Source organism: Pelodiscus sinensis, unplaced genomic scaffold (assembly GCF_049634645.1).
Source record: "Pelodiscus sinensis isolate JC-2024 unplaced genomic scaffold, ASM4963464v1 ctg64, whole genome shotgun sequence".
NCBI classification, from domain to species: domain Eukaryota; kingdom Metazoa; phylum Chordata; order Testudines; family Trionychidae; genus Pelodiscus; species Pelodiscus sinensis.
In genome coordinates this window covers 514862-537402 of record NW_027466015.1, presented here as the reverse complement: position 1 = coordinate 537402, position 22541 = coordinate 514862, and the positions used below count along the sequence as shown (strand labels likewise).

General features: G+C 53.4%; 1 protein-coding gene across 2 annotated transcripts in view; it reads left to right on the top strand.

Moving 5' to 3' along the window:
• Positions 1-22541, top strand: part of AP1G1 (adaptor related protein complex 1 subunit gamma 1) — a 91912-nt gene that overhangs the window by 26862 nt on the left and 42509 nt on the right. For both annotated transcript variants that reach the window (XM_075918210.1, XM_075918211.1), the window contains exons 3-5: positions 1031-1155; positions 15303-15444; positions 17809-17905. In XM_075918210.1, coding sequence (XP_075774325.1) covers positions 1031-1155; positions 15303-15444; positions 17809-17905 — 364 coding nt within the window. The remainder of the gene's footprint in view (positions 1-1030; positions 1156-15302; positions 15445-17808; positions 17906-22541) is intronic.

The window sequence follows — 22541 nt, the reverse complement described above, 5'->3', positions numbered from 1 at the left end:
AGTCGACTACATGATTAACCGATAAGCCTGGGCTTACCAGTTAACCTTGTCGACTACACATGCTTTCCCCCTTGCTGCCTCTGTATCAGGAACAGGTGCTCTTGGGGAATACTGGATCCGCTTGTCCTCTCCCCGCTTGCGCTGCTGCTGATAGAGAGGCAGCAATGCAGAGGGTGAGGGGCCAGCAGGCTGGAGCCGATACGTGCAAGAATCTGGCTCTCAGTGCAAGCCAGTTCTGTGCACCTGCCTGTCCTCCCTTCGCTGCCTCTTAGACACAATGAGGGGGACAGGGAGGAGCTGGTGCTGGGGGGAGCTGACTTAAAAGCCCCCCCCCCACTATCTCCCCACCCCTCTGTGTGGAATGGCAGGGGAGGCTGCCGCGGACCAGCTCAGACCTCCTGCGGAGAGGGGCTGGTGCCACCTCACATTGCCGCAGCAGGGGCGGTGGACTTCTGGCCTGCACTGGGTGCTGGTTTTTGAAGTGGCTCCCCTCATGGACTGGCTCCTGTCTGGCAGCGCGGGATGGTAGGGGTCTCCCTGAGAATGGGGCAGAGCGCACTGGCTGCTAGCCCCGCCCCCAGGTACTATCGAATAGTCATGTAACTGCTAAGATTTCATGTGGTTATAATTACACAATATCTAACATCCCTGGTTGGTAACCCCTGGAGCTTGCAGATGTGATTGAAAAATAAGTGATTATCCCTTTTGCACTTACTGATGACTTCTGTATCATTCTTTTAGTTCATGGCCATGCATTTGCAGTACACTTTGAGAATTTCATAATCATGAGAGGCAGCATGGTCTGGTAGCTACTTCAAGAGACTTGAGCATTTTTCCTGGCTCCTCTTCTGACTTGCTGAGAGCTTGGGAGGGCACAAGTTGCTTTTCTCTCTCCTTTTTCAAATGGGGATGATGCTCACTACATTGTCACTTTGCTGGAAGTTGGATGGAAGATACTGTGCAAATGCAAACGGTCACTGATCAGCACGGGGGTCTGAGTTATACTGATCTATTTGGTTTTGTTTTGCAGTTGGAGTGCCTCAAACTTATTGCCTCTCAGAAATTCACAGACAAGCGCATTGGGTACTTAGGTGCCATGCTGCTACTGGATGAGAGACAGGATGTCCACCTTCTCATGACCAACTGCATCAAAAAGTAAGACCGCTCTCTCCTTCCCCCATCGACAGATAAGTGTAGGCTCCCTGAATGTAACTTTTTGGATGCCTTAATTGCCCATTGGCATTTAATGTGAAAACAGGGAAGTTTTCAGTCTAGCAATCCGTGTCACTGCCGTGCTCAGGGCTTCTTGGAGTCCGCTTCCATGCTGGATTGCTGGTAAGTTCCAGACAGCTATTGGCCTTAAAGTTTTGCAACTTGGTGTGTTTTATGGAGTGCCGTTCAATGCATGGAACTTTCATGTCTTGGACATTCATCTGGTGACACCGTCTAGTTGGGGGCAGAGAGAATGGAATATCCTGTCATCAAAACTTTCCTTAAAAGAAAAGGAAACTTAATAGGCTTCCTGTAGCTGGTGGAACAGCTTCTAGAGACTCCAAGGGGGAGTTAGTGTTTCACCTATCAGCAGAGCAAGCACTGGTTGAATAATTAAGGAGAGCACAAAGTCCCTTAGGGCTCAGCAACACTGTATACTTGACTGGATTTAGAGGAACTGGCTGTAACACAGCTGTAGTATGCAGTGCAGCCTGGACCTTAGTCTAAAGCCCTGAACGGTGCTGCAGCCATCTTGTACTGGGTCCCCTGACTCAGTTGTACAGTAAAACTCCAATTGTCCGGCATCCAGTGGTCCAGCACTCCTGATAGTCCGGCACCAACTGGAACCCAGAAGTGCTCCGGCCAGCCGGACAATTGGAGCTGCTGTGAGCCCCATGTGTGCTCGCAGCTGGGAAGAGAAACAGAATTATACCCATGTGACAGGTCTGCCGGGACCTGCACTGAGTCTGGGGGGTGGGCGGGGAACGGCGAGGGGCGAACCCTCCACTGTTTTGCAGGAAGGCAGGGGAAGCCCTACGCCACCGCCGAGAGTTTCCGCGACGGGAGCGGGCTCCCTACCCCCCAGACTGCAGTGGTTATCGCGGAGCAGGGGGGTGAAACTGATGAGCGGCGGACTTGGGGTAGCTGTAGAGCAGAGCAGCTGGGGTGCTACCGGGTTGGTCCCGCAGCGCTGCCCCTCACTCTCCTGTTCGGCAATAACTACTGCAATCTGGATGGTGGGGAGCCCGCTTCCCTTCCGGAAACTCTCGGCGGCAGTGCGGGGCTTCCCCTGCCTTCCTGCAAAATGGTGGAGGGTTTGCCCCTCGCCGCGCCGGACACAGTGCGGGTCCCGGCAGACCTGTCTCAGCCCCCTGCCGGAGTACCTCCCGATACTCCGGCATATCCGATAACCCAGCACCACCTAGATCCCAAAGGTGCTGGATTATCGGAAGTCTGCTGTATTTAGAAATGTAAGTTGTGTTTCTTTTTTGAGTGCTTGCTCATGTCCATTCCAACGGGGTGCACGTGCTGTGTGCTTGGATTCCGGAGCTTTTTCCCCAGCGGTACCCGTTGGGCCAGCAGGGAGCCCCTTGGAGTGGCGCCACTATATTGGAGCATATATTCCCCTGCTGGCCCTGCCCGCCCTCGGTTCCTTCTTGCTGCCTGTGATGGTAGCTGGAGCGTCGTCGTGCTTTCTACCTGCCCAGCATGTGTATAATTAGCTTGTAGATAGTTTTGATTGTTCTTATAGTGTAAATAGTTCAGTAATTAGTGTCGGTGGTCTTTCCGCTTCTCTCTCCTCTCCCAGGGAGGGGATGCCAGGTCCACATGGCTTTAAATCTTGTGCGACGTTTTCAAAGCCCATGCCCTGTGGAGACCCCCAGGACTCTTGTCTGAAGTGCCTGGGGGAGGGTCACCTCACGGATTCCTGCAAAATCAGCAGAAGGGTCAAGCCCCACACTAAACAGGAACTCGATTTCCACTTAAAACTGCTTCCCATGGAGTCTGCGCTGCAGCCGGCTCTGGAACCGGCACCAAGAGAGCACAGTGCGTCTGCGTCAATGCGCAAGACCTCAGCGGCACCCAGGTTTTCCGCGGCCCCATCTCTGGGGCCCACGAAGAGGAGACAGCAGGGGGGGAGGTCACCAGGTGGCATCAGGACAAGCGTCCAGTGGAAGATCTGCCCCCTCAGTGTCCTGAGGCTCCCGGTCCGTTGAGACACCGGTTGAGCTTGGTGTGTCCATGGCAGAGGTGGGCAAAGGGCCCTCCTTAAGCTGGATCTGGCCTGCGCCCTGCCACTTCCCCATCTCCAGGCCAGTCGGGGCCTGGGTGAGGGGGAAAGCACCAAGTTTCCTTGCCCCCACAAGAGCACGCAGTGGCTAGAGAGATGCCAGCTGTTTTAAAACAGCCGTGTTTATCTCTAGCTGCTGCGTGCCTTTGGCAGGGGCGAGCATGCAAAGTCTCTTGCGGCGTGTCCCTGCCCTGCCAGGGGTGTGCAGTGGCTAGAGAGACAAACCGGCTGTTTTAAAACCCACCAGCGTGTCTGTCTAGCCACCACGTGCCCTTCCGGAGCGAGGGGACTTGCCGCGCTCCCCCTCCCCCAAGCCCAGGGAGTCTCAGCCTTGCTGGACTCTGAGCCGCAGCAGGCCAGATATGAGGTGCCACAGATGAGCCCACTGGCTACAGCACTGGTGACACTGGCAACATTCATGGTGCGGGTAACACCAGTGGTACCAGCAGGGTCTTTGGCACCTGCAGAGCTGGCTGCACAACCTGCAGCACTGGGGGCCGTGGCGCCGGTACAGCATGTAGTGGACATGCCACCCCAGTTCCCATGGGACTGCTGATCCTGATCCATTGAGGCAAGCTGAAGGTGGTGGTTCATCACTGACCCCGGCACCTGTTCCAGATGCCTTCATCAGCACCTCCCTGCTCGGCGTCGGGCTATTCATTGGAGTCCGACACTTACTCAGTGCAGTCGAGGGCTTCTTCACGCAGGTCTACTTCGCAGCACCGGGCCAGGCACCTACTTTAGGGGCACACTGTCGGCAACCCCTTTAGCGACGGCTCCCATCTCTGAGGATAGGGGAAGCCCACAAAAAGAAACACAAGAGTCTCCAGGTGAGGGCCCAGGGGCCCAGGGGCCCAGGGCCCAACATCAGTGTTGCAGGCAGCGAAACCACCCGTGCTCAGGGATTCATTGTCAACCTTCCTTAATAGGGCAGGACCTGCTAAAGCCTCACCTATGGATGCCAGCACCCATCAGGAGCTGCTCTGTAGGCTAGCAGCCAATTTGGAAGTCCAAGCGGAGGCAGTGACTGAAGATGCTGACCCTATAGTGGACATCTTAACGGTGGACACCCCTCTGAAATCGGCATTGCCACTGAATAAGACGGTGTCAAAGATCGCCAATAATTGGTGGCAGACACCAGCATCCAGTCTGCCTTCCCAGAAGGAAGTGGATAGACGTGGTTTGTCCCCAGTTGGGACATGAGCATTTTACTCCCTTGTGGTGCAGGGTGTCGGTCAGAAGGAGAGGCAAGATCAGCTAGTGCCAAGACCAAAGAGTAGGGAGCCAGAGACTTGACCTACTGGGTAGGAAGGCGTATGCTCTGGAGGGCCTGCAACTGCGCATCGCCAACCAACAGGCAATGCTAAGAGGTAGGCATACAGCACCTGGTTGGCAGTGGACAAATTCAGGGATCGTCTCCCTCAGGGCTCCCGTCAAGAGTTTGTGGGCTGTTGGGGGGGTAGAGCGATTTCCCGTGTAGCGGTACAGGCCACACTAGATGTGGTGGATTCAGCAATACATGCTGTGGCTACTGGTATTGTAATGCACCATAGTGTCTGGTTAAGTGTCAGGCATACCCCCGGAGGTCCAGGACACGCCGCAGGACCTGCTGTTTGAGGGGACAGGCCTGTTCTCACAACAGACACATGCCAAGCTTCATCATTTGAAAAACTCCAGGGCCACTGTGAGGTCCTTAGGCATCCATACCCCTGCACCCCACAGACATACCTATACCCCGTGGCCCCCGTCATGCTGATCTACCAAGGTTATAGGTCAGGCCAAGGAAGGTGTGGGGGCAGGGATAATGGCAGTAATAATGCTAGTGGGCGCAATAGGAGGAGGAAGTCACGCTCTGACTCCGAGAGGGGTAATGGGCCGCCCCCTCCTCAATTACCCAAGTCTTCGTTTTGAAGAGATGCAGGAGGACAGAATGCCAGTTCCACCCTTCGGGGACGGGCTGTCCCATTTTTACCAGGTCTGGGCCCAAATTGCAACCAACTGTTGGGTGGTGAGCCTGGTGGCAGTGGGGTATGCTATCCCTTTCCACTCCCATACCCATCCCTCTTCAGGGACCCCTCTCATGAGCATCTCTTATCAACAGGTGTCCTCACTTCTACAGTTGGGGGCTGTGGAGGAGGTCCCTCCCGATTTCAGAGGGAGGGGTTTCTGTTTTCATTACTTCCTTATCCTGAAATTGAAGGGAGGCTTCAGACCCATTTTGGACCTGAAAGTCATCAACACTTTCATAACAAAGACAAGGCTCAGGATGGTCACATTGGCTGCCAGTATCCCTTCCCTGGGGAAGAGGGACTGGTATGCTGCCCTTGCTCTGAAAGACGCATATTTTCATATCTCCATAATACCAGCCCACAAGAGGTTTCTCAAGTTTACGATACAAGACCATTTTCAGTTTTCGGTCCTCCACTTTGGTCTGACAACAGCACCAAGGGTCTTTTCAAAGTGTATGGCCTCCGTTGCCGCCTTCCATACGAGGCGCAGAGTTCAAGTATTTCCCTACCTGGACGATTAGCTATCAGGGGATTTTCAAGGGACCAGCTGTTACAACAAGTAGATCTTGTCAAAAGTCTGTTTCGCAGACTCAGCCTCCTCATAAAGGTCCTGGAGAAGGTCCAGGTAGGGATCGTCAAATTAAGGAAGTAAATGCGTGGTTGCGCAGGTGGTGTTGGAGAGAGGGCTTTGGTTTCTTGGACCATGGGACTCTGTCCTGAGCATGGAGATTGTTAGGAAGAGATGGGATCCACCTAACCAAGAGGGGAAAGAGCATCTTTGTGGGCAGGCTTGCAAATCTAGTGAGGAGGGATTTAAACCAGGTTAATTGCGGGACGGTTACCAAAGCCCTGAGGTAAGTGCGGAAGTTGGATACTGGGAAGAAACACAAGGAGGAACGAGCAACAAAGGAGGACCCCTGATTGGAATGAAGTAGGTAGGGCGATCAACTGGTTATCTAAGGTGTTTGTACAGCAATAAGAGAAGTCTGGGAAACAAACAGAAAGAATTAGAAGCCCTGGCCCAGTAAAGAACTACAATTTGATTGGAATAACGGAGACTTGGTGGGATGACTCACATGACTGGAGCACTGTCATGGAAGGGTATAAACTGTTCAGGAAGAACAGGAGGAGGGGTTGCATTGTATGTTAGAGAGCAGTATGATTGCTTGGAGCTCCAGTATATAGAGGGAGAAAAGACTGTTGAGAGTCTATGGGTTAAGTTTAGAGGTGGAAGTGTTACCCGGGGTTCTTTCAACCGAAACCTCTTGGTAACTTTTACTCTCTGCGAGGTAGTGTCAGGAAATAATTCGGGGAGACACGGTCATCCTACGGATAGATGGATGGTACAAACAGGACAATACAAAAACAAAAGACAGAACTATGTAGCACTTTAAAGACTAACAAGATGTTTTATTAGATGATGAGCTTTTGTGGGTCAGTTCCACTTCCTCAGATCAATTTGTGGAAGAAAATTGGCACAACCAAGAGTGCTTTCACTTAAAGCTAAACTTTATTTAGTCTCAAGCACTTACCCACGTCTGCAACAGGTTAGTAAAACTCCCCCACCCTCGATAATTCAGAGTTGAGAGTGGCTCTTGAGTGACACCGGGCAGGCTTCCAATGGCCAATCTTCCGTTTGCCGGTGAGGACGAAGATGCATCCAGACGTGATGAGTCCTCAAGGAGTCCTTGAAGCGTCCCTCCAAGTGTTCCCCAGAATTGTCCCTCTAACTCAAACTTTCTTTGCTTCTGTCTTCATGGACAAGGTCAGCTCCCAGACAAATGCACTAGGCAATGCAGTATGGGAAGTGGGTGGACAGCCCTTGGTGGGGAAAGAACAAGTTAGGAACTATTTAGAAAAGCTAAACATACACAAATCCATGGGGCCGGATTTAATGCATCCAAAGGTGCTGAGGGAGTTGGCAAATGTCATTGCAGAGCCTTTGGCCATTATTTTTGAAAACTCGTGGAGATCGGGAGAGATCCCGGATGATTGGAAAAAGGCAAATGTTGTGCCTCATCTTTAAAAAAGAGAAAGAGGACAATCCAGGGAACTACAGACCAGTCAGCCTTACCTCAGTCCCCAGAAAAATCATGGAGGGGATCCTCAAGGAATCCATTTTGAAGTACTTGGAAGAGGGGAAAGGGATCGGGAATAGTCAACATGCATTCACAAAGGGCAAGTCCTGCCTGACCAATCTGACTAGCTTCTATGATGATGTAACTGGCACTGTGGACATGGGGAAGTCAGTGGATGTGATACAGCTTGACTTTAGCAAGGCTTTTGATACGGTCTCCCACAATAGTCTTGCCAGCAAGTTAAGGTAATATGGATTGGATACATGGACTGTAAGATGGGCCTGACAGTCTAGCCAGCTTTCTATCCAATGGGTAGTGATCAATGTCTTATTGTTAGGTTGGCGGTCCGTTTCTAGCGGAGTGCCCCAAGGTTCGGTTCTAGGACCGGTTTTGTTCAATATCTTTAGTAATGACCTGGAGGAGGGGATGGATTGCACCCTCAGCAAGTCTGCAGATGACACTAAGCTAGGGGGAGAAGTAGGCTAAGCTAGGGGGAGAAGTAGATACGCGGGAGGGCAGGGTTAGGGTGTCCAGAGTGACCTAGGCACATTGGAGGATTTGGCCAAAAGAAATCTGATGAGGTTCAACAAGGACGAGTGCAGAGTCCTGCCCTTGGGACAGAAGAATCCCAAGCATAGTTACAGGCTGGGGACTGAATGGCTAAGTAGCAGTTCTGCAGAAAAAGACCTGGGATTACAGTGGATGAGAAGCTGGATATGAGTCAACAATGTGCCCTTGTAGCCAAGAAGGCTAATGGCATATTAGGGTGCATTAGGAGGAGCATTGCCAGCAGATCCAGAGATGTCATTATTCCCCTTTATTTGGCTGGTGAGGCCACATCTGGAGTATTGTGTCCAGTTCTGGGCCCCCCACTATGGAAAGGATCTGGACGCATTGGAGAGGGTCCAGCAGAGGGTGACCAAAATGATTAGGAGGCTGGAGCATATGACCTACGAGGAGAGGCTGAGGGAGTTGGGTCTGTTTAGTCTGCAGAAGAGAAGAGTGAGGGGGGATTTGATAGCAGCCTTCAACTTCTTGAAGGGAGGTTCCAAAGAGGCTGGAGAGAGGCTGTTCTCAGGGGGGGCAGATGGCAGAATGAGGAGCAATGGGCTCAAGTTACAGTGGGAGAGGTCTAGGTTGGATATTAGGAAAAACTTTTTCACTAGGAGTGTGGGGAAGCCCTGGGATGGATTCCCTAGGGAGGGGGTGGAATCTCCATTCCTGGAGGTTTAAAGTCTCGACTTGACAAAGCTCTGTCCGGGTTGATTTAGTTAGAATTGGTCCTGTCTTGGGCAGGGGTCTGGACTTGATCACCTCTTCCAGCTCTCTGAATCTATGTTTTGTGTGCAGCAACCCTAACTGGGTGACTAGAGTGTGCATGGTGTGTCGGTTTTTATACTTACCTGGGGTTGTGGATTGGAGAGTTGCTAGGGAGTGACCATGAAGACGGCAAACGTACAGTTGCAGATGGAGAAAATTTTAAGCAGTTTTATGTGTTTCTGGCATCCATCAGTCGGGTTTGTGTATCACCCCCAGAGCTACTGCTATCAGGCATATGTGCACGGGGCATAAACTGTCAGTGGCCCGCATGAATAGCTGCTTAAAAATTCCTGTCAATCCAACTAGTTGAAAACATCCGTATCTATTATACCTGTTCCACAGTGCCTGTGGTCTTTGACATTCGGGCTCATACTCCCAGTGCACACTGGGACCAAAACTTTGCAGCAGGTGGTTCTGGGTACATGTCAGCGGCCCGTAATGCACTCGTTTCCTCCCTCCACCCACTGCCACTTCAGTCTTTTTGCGCCTTTTTCACTTGTTGAGCATGGAACCCCTTGTGGATCCTGGTGAGCGTCAAAGCGTTCTGCTGATGTGTTAACCTTGGGCACCTACTGCTGGCACCCAACCACCTTGCCACGGAGTACGTCAAGCACAATGTTTACTTCTTGATGGTGCGACAGGCACTGGTGGATCACAAGAGCCTTTTCACTGACATTCGCGAGGGATGGTCAGGAAAGCTGCAAGATGTGTGCATCTTTAGGAGCTCCCGATTCTTCGGCAAGTTGGATTTTTTTTTCCCCCAGACCAGAAATTTACCATCGGAGACATTAAAATGCCTATAGTGATCCTTGGAGACCCAGCCTATCCCTTTCTCCTGTGGTTCATGAAGCCGTACATGGGCAGCCTGGGCCACAGTAACTGCAGTCACAGGCCACAGAGGACTGTAGGCTGAGCGAGTGCAGAGCTGTGATAGAATGTGCTTTTGGGCATTTAAAGGAAAGGCTCCACAGTCTACTGACTGTTAGACCTCAGCGAGTGCCACATTCCCATTGTGGTGGCAGCCTGCTCTGTGCTTCATATTATTTGTGAGAGCAAGGGTGGAATGCCAGGGCTTTTGAGCAGCCATGCACCAGGGCAATAAGGAGAGCACAGTGAAGGACAGTGCAAATCAGAGAGGCTTTGAAAGATGGTTTTATGAATGGCCAGTTTTAAGAGTCCTGCATGTTGCTCTCAGTGAGGTGCCCCTGCATTCAGTCTACTTGCCTGTAACTGCCCACCCCTTCAATACAAGCAGTAGAGACCGTGGTCAGAAATCATGCGTTTTTATTTAGGGAGCACAGCAGGGACAGAAAAGGAGCCTGGGCGGGGGGAGGGTGATGATCACAATTGCAAGGAGGACAGCTTTTTGCTTCCCAGCACGTCCCGGGGGGTTGATTGTGAGGCTGCCCTTGACTCCCCTTCTTCCTCCATGTTCTAGGGCCCCTGAGAGAGCAGGTTATGGAAGCTGGTGAAGTGGGAACATTGGTCTGCAAGGGCTGGAGGGCATACCTTTTTATGTAGGCATCCTGGATAGCCGCCACGTGGTCCATCATGTCTGTCTTGCACAGCAAGACTCCTTGTGTCTGACTTTGTTCCCTGTCTGTTCTGCTTGCTTCTCCTCCAGCAGCGTATTCCCCCACTCATTTAGGTGCTCCCTGCCCAAGTGGACAGATTGCATTTACTCTTTGAACATCTTTTCCCTAGTCTGTTTTTGCCTGCAGATTTGTGCCAGGCGACAGCTGGCAGAGCTGGGGAAATGTGGAGCAGGCTCACTGCTGTTCCCATTGTAATGAAAAGCAAAGGGCAGGCCTTACAGGAGATGCGATGTGCAGTGTAAGGCCTAATCTGTTAGACTAAAATGAAGCTCTTCCTGAAGCAATAGGGGTATGTTATATACAAGGCCATAGTTATGCTTTTAAGTGGCTACTGCCCAGCAGGTACACCTCAGACTTCTTAGGGGAGCAGCTGGGTTGATGGCAAGCACGGTAAGGGACAGACTGGGGCACGAGCCTGTGGGCAGGGAGGGGTAGGGGGCACGGCTCAGGCAGCATCCCTGTGTTCAGTACCTTCTGTTTGCCAGGAGGGAGGGGACAGGGGGCCAAGCGAGGCAGCAGGGCAGGGGATCAAGTGACACCTGTGTGTGCAGCAAACCACCTCGCATGCCTGGGAAAGTGAAATGTCCCTTCCCACAGGAGTGGGAGGAGAGAAGAGGTCTGGGTGTGGCCACAGAGCAGGGGTTCAAGCCGTGAGTCATTAGGGAAAAGCAAAGGAAGGTTTACTGTAGAGGCAGCAGCTAAGAGCTTTCCCTGCTTCCCCCAAGTTGCCATGTGAGAGATCCGTCTTCTCCGAATCCCAGAGGGAGTGATAGGGAGTGGATGCTGACTGGATGGGGCCAGAAACCTGGACCTTGTGCTGCCGTGATGCCGGACCACTCACTCCTGGCCTGACGGGAGAAGGGGTCCTACCGGGGCAGATAGAAGAAGGCACCCTCCCCAGAAAGCTCGGGGGAAGGATGAAAGTTCCTCGAGGAGAGCTTTATGGAGCTGTGCAGGGAGGATTCTGCTCCGTCTTCAGACACACTAGCAAGCTATTCCGGGGACCCCGCTGTGTAGGCAGAGCGGCTGCCACAGATCACACCCACTTGTAGCAAGATAAAAATGTGAACTCACCAGAGGTGCCCTTCCCGGGCTCCGAGCCCGACTGAGACGTCCTAGGAGAAGGGGATTGTCTCCAGCTCTCTGAAAAGGTCTTGGCGCTCAGTGATCTCGGTTGCCCCATGTGCCTGCTGTCCATTCTCCTCCTCCTCCACGCTGCTTCCTGAGGCTTGGGAACAATCCACGGACTGGGTAGGGAAGTTGGCTGGGTTCCTCCGCAAGGATCGCATGCAGCTGCTCACAGAAGCGGCATGTTTGCCTTTGTCGTCTTATGCGACTGCCTCAGCTCCTTGATTTTCACTCGGCACTGCTGGCACATCCTTCCTCCTCCCTGCCCTGTGTGAGAACAGATTCCTCTCCCCCCACAGCAGCGGGGTCCAGGGTCACCTGCATGCCCCATGTTGGTGCTTGTCTTTGACTCTGGGAACTCATGTCAGGTGTGTGCTGCCTGTCCTGATGTCTGCTCCCCACGCTGGCCAGGCAGGAAATGAAATGAACATTTTTCTGGGGCTTTTCCTGCTCACCTGGAGAGCAGCAGAGTTGAAGGTTGTGGCCAGAGCAGTCACTGCTGGGCACTTTGGGACACCTTCCAGGGACCAAGAATGTCGACTTTCACCGTGCTTTGTCTGGGCTGCTGGAACGTCGGCCATGCAGGATGAAATGTAGCATTACTTGTGAGAGCAGGAGTGCGGAAATTGACTCCGTGGGCCCCCAGAGGTGATGGAAGGGCTTGGCGTGGACTCATTGTTTAGAAAATGCAGCTAAGCTAGACCTAAACTCTCAGTCTAGACCAGGCTTTAGATTCATAGAATCCTAGAACACTAGGACGGGAAGGGACCTCGGGAGGCATCGAGTCCAGTCCCTGCCCCACGGCCGGACCCAGCACCGTCTGACCATCCCTGACAGGTGTGTGTCTGTCCAGCCTGCTCTTACATATCTCCAGAGACGGAGGCTCTTTAGCGTGAGAACATCAGTAGATCTGGTTTTCTTAATTTGTTTTCATGGACTAGCTTCTGCCTGGCACCCCACGCTGCTGCCTCTGATACACAGGCAGCAGTGCGGTGTGGCAGGGGGCTCCTCGGGAGTGGGGCCGGAGCGCACTTGGTTGCCGGCCTTAACCCCGGGGACTAGAGAATGGTCGAGCAGCCGATAAGAATTCATGACTGTTCAATGAATCGATATTTAGCACCCCTGCTGGGCTCATGATCCATCCTGCGGTAAAACTAGGCACTTTTCTGTTGTGTGTGGGTCTAGCCGATCCTGTGCACCCTGGTTTGATGTGCCTGTTCTGGGGAGGTGCGTGGGGGACCTGGGGAGGTTCTCTCTCTCAGAAGTACCAAGCCCGGCGTGTCTTGCATCACTGCACATTTTTACTCATTTCTTGCAGACTCACCCCAGCAGAATGAAATGGTGAGAGTCTAGTCAAGGAGCTGCGTGTAACAGCCTGTGCTGGAGGAGTAGTGCCACTTTCAGAAGGGGGCTTTAGAGATGTAAGCGACTGGTCGACTAGCCAATAAGCACGTGCTGTCTCTCTGAGAGAGGCGGGGGTGGGAGGAGGGAAGCAGGAACCTACAAAGCCAGCCCCCCCAGCACCCACTCTGCAGGAGGCAGAGGCACAACGGGAAACGGCGCGAGCAGGGACTGCTTCCGTGCCCGCTGGTGTCGGTTCCCACTGCCGGTGCTTCTGCTTTTGAAATGTGCGAGAGCCAAAGTGCCACAGGGAGCCTGGGGTGAGCAGGAACTCAAGCAGTGCTCTCTGCCACACACCCCCTGGCTGCCTCTGAGCCAGTGCTGGGCGGAGCCGGCTTAAAAGGCAGTTCCACCAAGGACCATCTCCGGGGTGCTGCCTGCCCCCCCACCTCTATCAGAGGCAGCAGGGGGGATAGGGGACACTGCTGAGAAGCAGCACCTGTCTGTAGGGTTTCCTGCGGGGAGCTGGGCCCCCCGGACAGCCCGTTTGCAATGGCCAGGGCTGCTCGGACAGCAGCCTCTGTCTGCGGCCAGCTCTGGCCTCCATGAACGGGCTGCTGGACTCTGTGCCTCTGCCTTGTCAATGTAGTGAGAGCCCAGCAGCTCTTATGCATTTCAAAAGCAGAGCTGCAGTGCGGGCAGCTCAGTCCTGGCTTGAGTCAGCTCCTTTGGAGCTACCCTGCTGCAGCTCTGCAGAGGCGCTTGTCGACTCATCGTGTGGTCGATGCAAATTGTATCGCCTCTGATTAACCAGATAATCACACCTGAACATCCTTAGGGGGCTAGTGCCCTGCTCAGGGCTCCTGGACCATAGGAAATGTGATTGTCTCTGCAAGCGCCAGGCTTTAAACCAAAGGCAGCCAAGGTGGCCCCATTTCTCTCTGTCCATGCTCACCTTCTGCCAAGCTGTGTGGCTTCCCATTAAGCACTTGGCCCCACTCCTGCCATCTGAATGTTTGTGTTGCACGGCCCTTCCATGTCTCTCACCATGTCCCTGTTGGTGCACAAAAGAAAATTCATTCCGCTCCTGGGTGGGAAAAACTAGGAAACACTGATGAGGTGGCATAGAACCTAAGAGTCGAGCCACCCTCCCTTCTCAAGCCCAGTAATCTCCTTGGTGCAGCTGTTGAGAAGGATCTGGTCTGCCCTGGTGGAGGATCTCTCATCTGGGAGCCGTGGATGCCAGATAGTTCTGTCTTACTTGGAAGCATCTTTTGAACAATAGACCTTCTTGTGAGCTGGGCCACCAGTTCTTGGATCTTCTGGATCTGTCAGCAAGTCCACTCGGTCACTTTCAGTTTACAGCTTCTCTGATCCCTTGGAGTCTATCCCGTGTGTTCAACATGTGCCTCCTAAAACTCTACAGTGAGAACCCCTTCCTGGCCAAATGACTCTCTCCTTCACCTGGGCCTAAGTCCGGGACCACAAGGAGAACACCTGCACCACCTTGTATACTTGGAAGCATATGGACATGACCAGTGCACTTGGCAGCCTGCCTCCCAGTTTCATGAGGCTCATCCAGAGAAGCCCAGTTCAGAAAAGAAGGGCCCTGACGAGGGAGGAGTGATGTAAGGAACAACAGGACCTAGGCATAGTTACCATGAAGAGGAATGGAGAGGCTAAGGCCTGGGAGAAGTCCCACTAGAAAGGGCAAACGTGACAGCCCTCCAGGATTGCCGCATAAATCAGGAAGCCATTCTGAGATGTCTAAACATGCTTCTGACTCTGAACCTGCTTCACTCCTTGCTGCAACTCGCTGTCCTCCAGGATCCCGGCGTTTGACCTAGGCTGAGCTGCTGGACTCAGTTCTGACAGCATGCTTTTCCCCTGCCCTGCCTCTGAGCAGGAATTCCTCTCACTCAGCTGGGCAGAGGGAAGGGTCTGGGGTGAGAGGCGGGTGTCCTTTTCTTTGCTGCAGAGGAGGAGTCGGGGGGGGGGGGGGGAGCAGTTGAGAAGCCAGGACTGGCTGGCTGCTCACCCCTTCCCTGCTGTGTGGAGGGTGTGCAACGGCCTTCGTTCCCTGTTGGCTTTCAAGGGCTGGGAGCCTTTGCTGCAGAGTTGGTCTGTGGCTTGCTGCTGAAGCAGTAATGGAGATCAGGGCCTGCTACTCGGCCTGGGGCAGTGCAGAGGTGTCTGCAACAGCTGCATTCCCCCCACTGCTCCCCTGGCTTCACGGCAGGTCTGATCAGCTGTTTGGCTTCAGGTGTGAAGTGGGGGTGGAGCTTAGCGGGCCTCTGCTTCTCCTGGGCGGGGCCCCGGGCTCTGTGCTCCTCACTCAGCCTGTTTCACTTGGGATTGCAGCCAGAGGTGAGTGCCACTGTGGCCGGGTGTTTGAAATGTCCCATTCATGATCAGTGGCTTAGCTGCCTGGAACACAACTAACCTCTTTGCTTCACAGCTCGCTCTGATGCGTAGAGCCCCTGCTCCTGTGTCCTGTGCTGAGAGTGGCTATGCAAGCTGACAGGCTTATCCTTGGTCTCTTTTGCAGTGACCTTAATCACAGCACGCAGTACGTGCAGGGGCTGGCACTCTGCACCCTGGGCTGCATGGGCTCCTCTGAGATGTGCAGAGACCTGGCAGGAGAGGTGGAGAAACTCCTCAAAACATCCAACTCTTACCTAAGGAAAAAGGTACCTGGGGAGTTTCCAAGCTGCTGCTTTGCAATCTGAAGCCTGGGGCAGGGGAATGGGAGATAGGTAGTGTTCTGTGTGAGGAGGGCACACCAGCACCTTGTATCTGAGTACATGTGCTAACACGATCGTTAGTGAGCCGAGACCTCCCTCTCTCCGCAGTGCAGTGCTGCGTGTGTGGGCAGTGCGGAACTCGCTCTCTCCGCAGTGCAGTGCTGTGTGTGTGGGCGGTGTGGAACTCGCTCCCGTGCCCGAGACCTCCCTCTCTCCGCAGTGCAGTGCTGCGTGTATGGGCGGTGCGGAACTCACTGTCATGCCCGAGACCTCCCTCTCTCCGCAGTGCAGTGCTGCATGTGTGGGCGGTGTGAACTTGCTCTCTCCGCAGTGCAGTGCTGCGTGTGTGGGTGGTGTGAACTTGCTCTCTCCGCAGTGCGGTGCTGCGTGTGTGGGCGGTGCGGAACTCATTCCCGTGCCCGAGACCTCCCTCTCTCCGCAGTGCGGTGCTGCGTGTGTGGGCGGTGTGGAACTCACTCCCGTGCCCGAGACCTCCCTCTCTCCGCAGTGCGGTGCTGCGTGTGTGGGCGGTGTGGAACTCACTCCCGTGCCCGAGACCTCCCTCTCTCCGCAGTGCGGTGCTGAGTGTGTGGGCGGTGTGGAACTCGCTCCCGTGCCCGAGACCTCCCTCTCTCCGCAGTGCGGTGCTGAGTGTGTGGGCGGTGCGGAACTCGCTCCCGTGCCCGAGACCTCCCTCTCTCCGCAGTGCAGTGTTGCGTGTGTGGGCGGTGCGGAACTCGCTCCCGTGCCCGAGACCTCCCTCTCTCCGCAGTGCGGTGCTGCGTGTGTGGGCGGTGCGGAACTCGCTCCCGTGCCCGAGACCTCCCTCTCTCCGCAGTGCAGTGCTGCGTGTGTGGGCGGTGCGGAACTCGCTCTCTCCGCAGTGCGGTGCTGTGTGTGTGGGCGGTGTGGAACTCGCTCCTGTGCCCGAGACCTCCCTCTCTCCGCAGTGCGGTGCTGCGTGTGTGGGCGGTGCGGAACTCGCTCCCGTGCCCGAGACCTCCCTCTCTCCGCAGTGCTGTGCTGCGTGTGTGGGCGGTGCGGAACTCACTCCCGTGCCCGAGACCTCCCTCTCTCCGCAGTGCGGTGCTGCGTGTGTGGGCGGTGCGGAACTCGCTCCCACACTCAGTATCTCCGCTCAAGAGCACACACCCTTTTGGACAAGGAGTGGAAGGTCACCGTCAGATGTGGGGTAGACACCTCAGGGTATGTCTAAACTTGCACCCTCTTTCGAGAGAGGGATGCAAATGTAGACATTTGAAATTGCAAATGAAGCCAGGATTTAAATATCCCCTGCTTCATTTGCATATTCGCATTATGGTACTATTTTGAAATAACAGACGCTGTTAAGACGCGTTTATTTCGAGAGAAAACCCTTCTCTCGAAGTAACTCTTATTCCTCATACAGTGAGGTTTATCAGTTATTTCTAGAGAAGGGTTTTCTCTCAAAATAACCACGTTTTAACAGCGTCTGTTATTTCAAAATAGCGCCATAATGCAAATGAAGCAGGGGATATTTAAATCCTGGCTTCATTTGCAATTCGAATGTCTGCATTTGCAGACACCCTCGAAAGAGGGTGCAAGTGTAGACATACCCTCAGACACGGATCTGTGCTTATGATGGGGCCTGGTGTGTACTGAGCACTTTCCAACACCCAAGGACAGTCTGTACTCTAAGGAACTCACAGCAAGAACAAGGGTTGACAGAGGCTGAGTGAAGGGAATAAGAGGCCATTGGTATACAAGTCAGCTGCTTTCATTATGGGCAGCAGTGCAGAGTTATCCCTGGAGAGGGAATGAAATGTGGGCAGGTAAGGCCCTTGCAAATGAGCTCAGGGAAGCTACCCCATGCATGGGAGCCGCTCCCAGACAGCATTTAGCGAATTCTAGCCCTACCAGGACAGGCAGCTCTCTAGCACCCTTTCTGGAGAAGTACAGAGCCTGACATGCTCAGCTTCCCAGAGCCAGTCAGCCTGGCTGTCCGTGAGAGGAGTGAAAGTGGAAGAGGATAGGAACCCTCAGATGGCCAGAGAGCTGGGCCTGTGGTCTGGGCAGACTAGAACCCTCATCCCACGATGTTCAGGACTGCAGCCCAAAAGGCATTGCCAGGAGTTTCCGAGTCTGGAGAGGTTCTTGCACGTGTGCTCGTTCATGCATTGCCAGGTGAGTGAAGTGTGCAGATTAGCTCGAATGTGGAGGTGCATCCTCTAAGAGAAGCCTCTGTTCCTGGCCCTCCCATGGCCCAGCCTGGGGTTGGTGTTCAGCCAGTGCCTGGAGGCGTGTGCTAACTGTGCTTTTCTGCCCTTGCAGGCTGCTCTGTGTGCTGTGCATGTCATTAGGAAGGTGCCTGAACTCATGGAGATGTTCCTGCCAGCCACCAAAACCCTCCTGAATGAGAAGAACCATGGTAATGTCGGCAGGCCAGGCAGTGCTCCTCCAGGCACACCCGCATTCTGCCGTGGCCTTGCATTTAGGAAAGGCCATTGTGATCGTACAGTTCTGTGACAGGTCTCCTGCCGGTGCTGATCTCCCTGGTGTTCGTGCAGGGAATTGCACAGCACAGACGGCCAGGGGAGCCAGCAGCCTTTCTGCTCCTTCCTCAGAGCACCTGCAGCTCTCCTCCAAGGCAGCTGAAACACCGGGGCCTCAGGGCCTTGAGCAGACTGTAGGATGTTCCGCTTTGTAAGGATGGCCCTTGGCTCTCTGACTCCACCTGCCCCTCCACGCTGCCGCCTCTCTATCAGAGGCAGCAGTGCAGTGAGGGGAGAGCAGGGAGGGTGGCTCAGCAGGATCCAGTCCTCATGGGGAGCCGGCTTTTATGCTGGCTTTCCCCGAGCACTGGCTCCCACCGGTCCCCCGCGCTGCTGTCTCCGTGGGAGGCAGCGGAAGGGGGTGGCTCCGTGGGAACCAGCACACATGGGGAGCCAGCTTAAAGGGCAGCTTCCCTGACTCCTGTTTCTTCCCACCCCCTCTTGCTGCCAAGGGGTGTGTGCGCGCGTGTAGTCGCTAGGATTGACTGCTGAGTCCGGGCTTATCGGTTAATCATGTATATGACTATACACTAACATCCCTAATATGGACCAATCCCTATGCCCCAGGGGCAGGTACCAAGGCCACTATCTCTTTTTTCTGCCTGCCCATCAGGTTTCCCCCCTTCTCTGGAATTGCAGGGCTGTTTACGGGAGCATAACTGGAGGCAGGTAGCAATTTAAAAACAAGAGCAGCTTGTTTGAGAGACTCCCCAGGAGTTCCATTGACTGCAAGTTGGTGGCTGGTGACGGCAAAGTGCAGTAGCAGTTAGGAGGGGTCCTGGAGGAAAGGAATGGTATTTGTACAGCTACTTGCTCAGTGTAAATAGCTGAAGGTCAGGTCAGGTAAGCCAGAGGCTGATGGTGAATTGGAGGAAACGACTGGAGGATAGATCTGCCTTTTGGAATGTGCGACTGGGGCCCTGTCAGAGGCTTAGCTTGCATGTACAGTAAACTTCCGATAATCCAGCACCTTTAGGACCCAGGGGGTGCCGGATTATCAGATATGCCGGACTATCAGAAGGGGGGGCTATGAGGGGTCTGGGGTGGGGTGGGGGGATGCTACTCCAGAACCCCTCATAGCCCTCCCTTCTGATAGTCCGGCTCTGCCCCAGGAGTCCCTGATTCAGCCGCTGCTGGTCAGTTTCAGCAGTGGCTGAATCGGGGACGCCTGCAGCAGAGCAGCTGGAGTGCTGCTGGGTTGGTCAGGTAGTGCTGACCCTTGGCGCCGCGAGACCAACCCGTCAGCACCCCAGCTGCTCTTGGGGACGCCTGGGGCAGAGCAGCTGGGGTGCTGACAGGTTGGTCCCGCAGCGCCGCTCCTCGGCGCTACTGGACCAACCCGTCAGCACCCCAGCTTCTTTGCCCCAGGTATCCCCAATTCAGCTGCTGCAGAAACTGATCAGCGACTGACTCCAGAAAGCCAGAGGCAGAGCTGCTTTGCCCCGGGCTTCCTGGAGTCAGCCACTGGTCAGTTTCAGCAGCAGCTGAATCGGGACGCCTGGGACAGAGCAGCTGGGGCCCTGCTGGGTTGGCCTGGTAGCGCCAAACCTCGGCGCTGTGGGACCAACCCAGCAGCACCCCAGCTGCTCTGTCCCAGGTGTACCCAAGTCAGCTGCTGCTGAAACTGACCAGCGGCTGATTCCAGGAAGCTGGGGCAGAGCAGCTCTGTCTCTGGCTTCCTGGAGTCAGCCGCTGGTCAATTTCAGCAGCGGCTGAATCCGGGACAGCTGTGGTGCTGCCGGGTTGGTCCCGCAGCCCCGACGGGCAGCGCAACTGGACCTACCTGGCAGCACTCCAGCTGTTCTGCCCCCTGCTTCCCGGATTCAGTGCTGGTCGGTTTTAGCAGCGGCTGAATCGGGGAAGCTGGGGGCAGAGCAGTTCCAATGGTCCGGCTGCCTGGAGCACTTCTGGGTTCCTGATGGTGCTGGACCATCAGGAGTGCCAGACCGTCAGATGCCGGACTATCGGAGTTTTACTGTAGATGGTCATGTAGACTGCATGTGGTCGGGAAGTGCCCCACAACTGCTCAGCAGCTCGTGCTAGGGCACAGGTCATTGATGAACGTAACCATTGCCAAGCTGGGTTAGTCCACTGGGCCACTGCACCAACTACTGTGCCAGCCAACTGCCTGCCAGACACTAGAGGCAAGAAATGTAAGTGGGGATAAGAGGCAGCTTTGTCGTCGCCTTGGCTAATCCTGTAAACCTCCTTGCAGGAGGCATAAGGGATCTGTGGAAAAAAGCTTTCTTTCTCGACAGATCTCCCTCTAGACTGCCTGTTTTTGCCGACAAAGTGCTCAGTCAGCAAAATGGTGGCCATTTAATGCAAATTAGGCATGGGATATTTAAATCCCTGCTTCATTTGCAATGTCGACCTGTCTAATCTGCATCCCTCTGCCGACAGAGGGATGCAGTCTAGACATACCCTGAGAGTGTTCTTATCTGCATGAATGTCTAACTCTTGTGAATGCTGGTAAGCCTTTGGCTTCAGTGATATCTGGTGATTGCAAAGCCCTCAGGTTTACGGGCATTGCAGGAGAAAATCTTTTCTGTCCTTAGTTTTACATTTCTGTGTCAGTTTTGTTGAATGTGCCCTTGTATTATAAAAGGGTGACTAGGCATCCGTACCTCATTGATTAATTTGGGAGCCCTGAGTACCTCTCGTTTGTCTCCTACAGAAGCTGTTGGTCTTTTCACTCTCTCCAGACAGCAGCTGATTTTTGTAGCCCTCTTGTTGGGATGAGCAATCTACTGCGAGCACACAACTCCAGTTCTTTTTTTGCACTGATTGCTCGTTGGGTTTGACCAATAAAGCCCGGAATGGCTTGGAACTTGTCTCCCTGTGTGATTCTCCTGTTGAGAGGCTCGTGCATGAGAGACACAGCCTCCAGCAGGCATTCTCCATAAAGACCCATGCCCTTGCGTCCTGCGACCCAAGCCAGCCATGCCCATCTGCTGGCCATAGTCCAGTGCCCCAGTTCCCTAAGGCAGTGTCCCACAGAAGCACTAGAACAGCTCAGCTGCAATTGTGCCTCTGTAGTGTTCCAAGTCTAGGTAAGTCCTAAGCCTTTCTTGGGCAGGGTTTTGTTCTTTTTCTCCTGGCCTCTCCTCCTGCTACTCAGATACGCACAGTACATAGCAATCTAGTGAGCTTCAGGGCATGCTGAGACGCAGAGCCGCTGGGTAATTTATTGCTTAAACCAGCCTCTGTGCCAGGTGACTGGCTGGTAATGACGTAATACTTGTTTTTAATGGATCCTGGCATCTACAGGCAAACTGGTTGAAACTCTAGTAAAGAGCAGAATTATGAGACACAGATGAAGAAGTATGATGAGGGAGCATCACCACAGCTTTTGTAAAGCGAAACCATGCCTCCCCGATTGTGAGCATTCCTTACAGCTGTAAACAGATGTGGACATGGATGAGCCCGTGGATGTAGTGTAGTTGGAATTTCAGAGAGCTCTTGGTAAGGTCCCTTATTGAAGGCTCTTAAGCAAACTAGGCAGTCATGAGAAGGAATGTCAGTAATTACTAAAAGGGGATCCTACTATTGACCATTTATTCCTGCCCTTGGGTCCTAAGGCTCTGTACTGGGGACCTGTGCTATTCCGCATATTCAGAAAGGGTCCGGGAAAAGGGGTGAACAGTGAGATAACTATCTTAAGACATATTGTTAACTCCTCAGTCACCTTGGGACTTACTGAGGGGTCATACTAAACTGGGTGATAGACTGGCAGATGAAATTCAGTGTTGATAAATGCAAAGTAATACAGATTGGAAAACATAGTCCCAACTTGACATCAAATGATGGGGTCTAAGTTAGCTGTTTCCACGCAAGAAAGAAATCTCTGAAAACATCTGCTCAGTGTGCCATGGCAGTCAAAATGGCTAATAGTGTTACGAATCATTAGGTAATGGATAAATAATAAAACAAAATATCACCCTGCTATATGAGTCCATGGTAGGCCCACACTTGAATTTTGAGTGCAGGTCTAGTCACCTCACCTCAAAAAAGATGTATGAAAATTGAAAAAGGTGCGGAGCAGGGCAGTGAAAATAAGGGGTATGGAATACCTTGCATATGATGAAACAGTTGAAGGGGCATGTGACGGGTTGGTAAAGTCATGAATGGTACAGAGAAAGAAGAGGGAGGTTATTGACCCTTTCCAATGACACAAGAATCAGGGGTCAGTCAATGAAATTAATAGGCAATGCGTTTAATAAAAATATAAGGAAGCATTTCTTCACGCAGCACAAAGTTAACTTGTGGAACTTGTTGCCAGGGGATCTTGTAATGGTCACAAGTATAACTGGGTCAAAAAGCACTTCAATAAGTTCCTGGTGGATAGTTCCATGAATGGCTATTTGCCAAGATGGTCAGGGACACGGTGTGCCTAAGCCTTAAACCGCCGGAAGGTGATGAGTTACTCAAAATTGCATGTTCTGTTCATTTCCTTTAAAACATTTCACATGGGCAATAGTTGAAAGACAGGACCCTGGGCTAGATGAACCA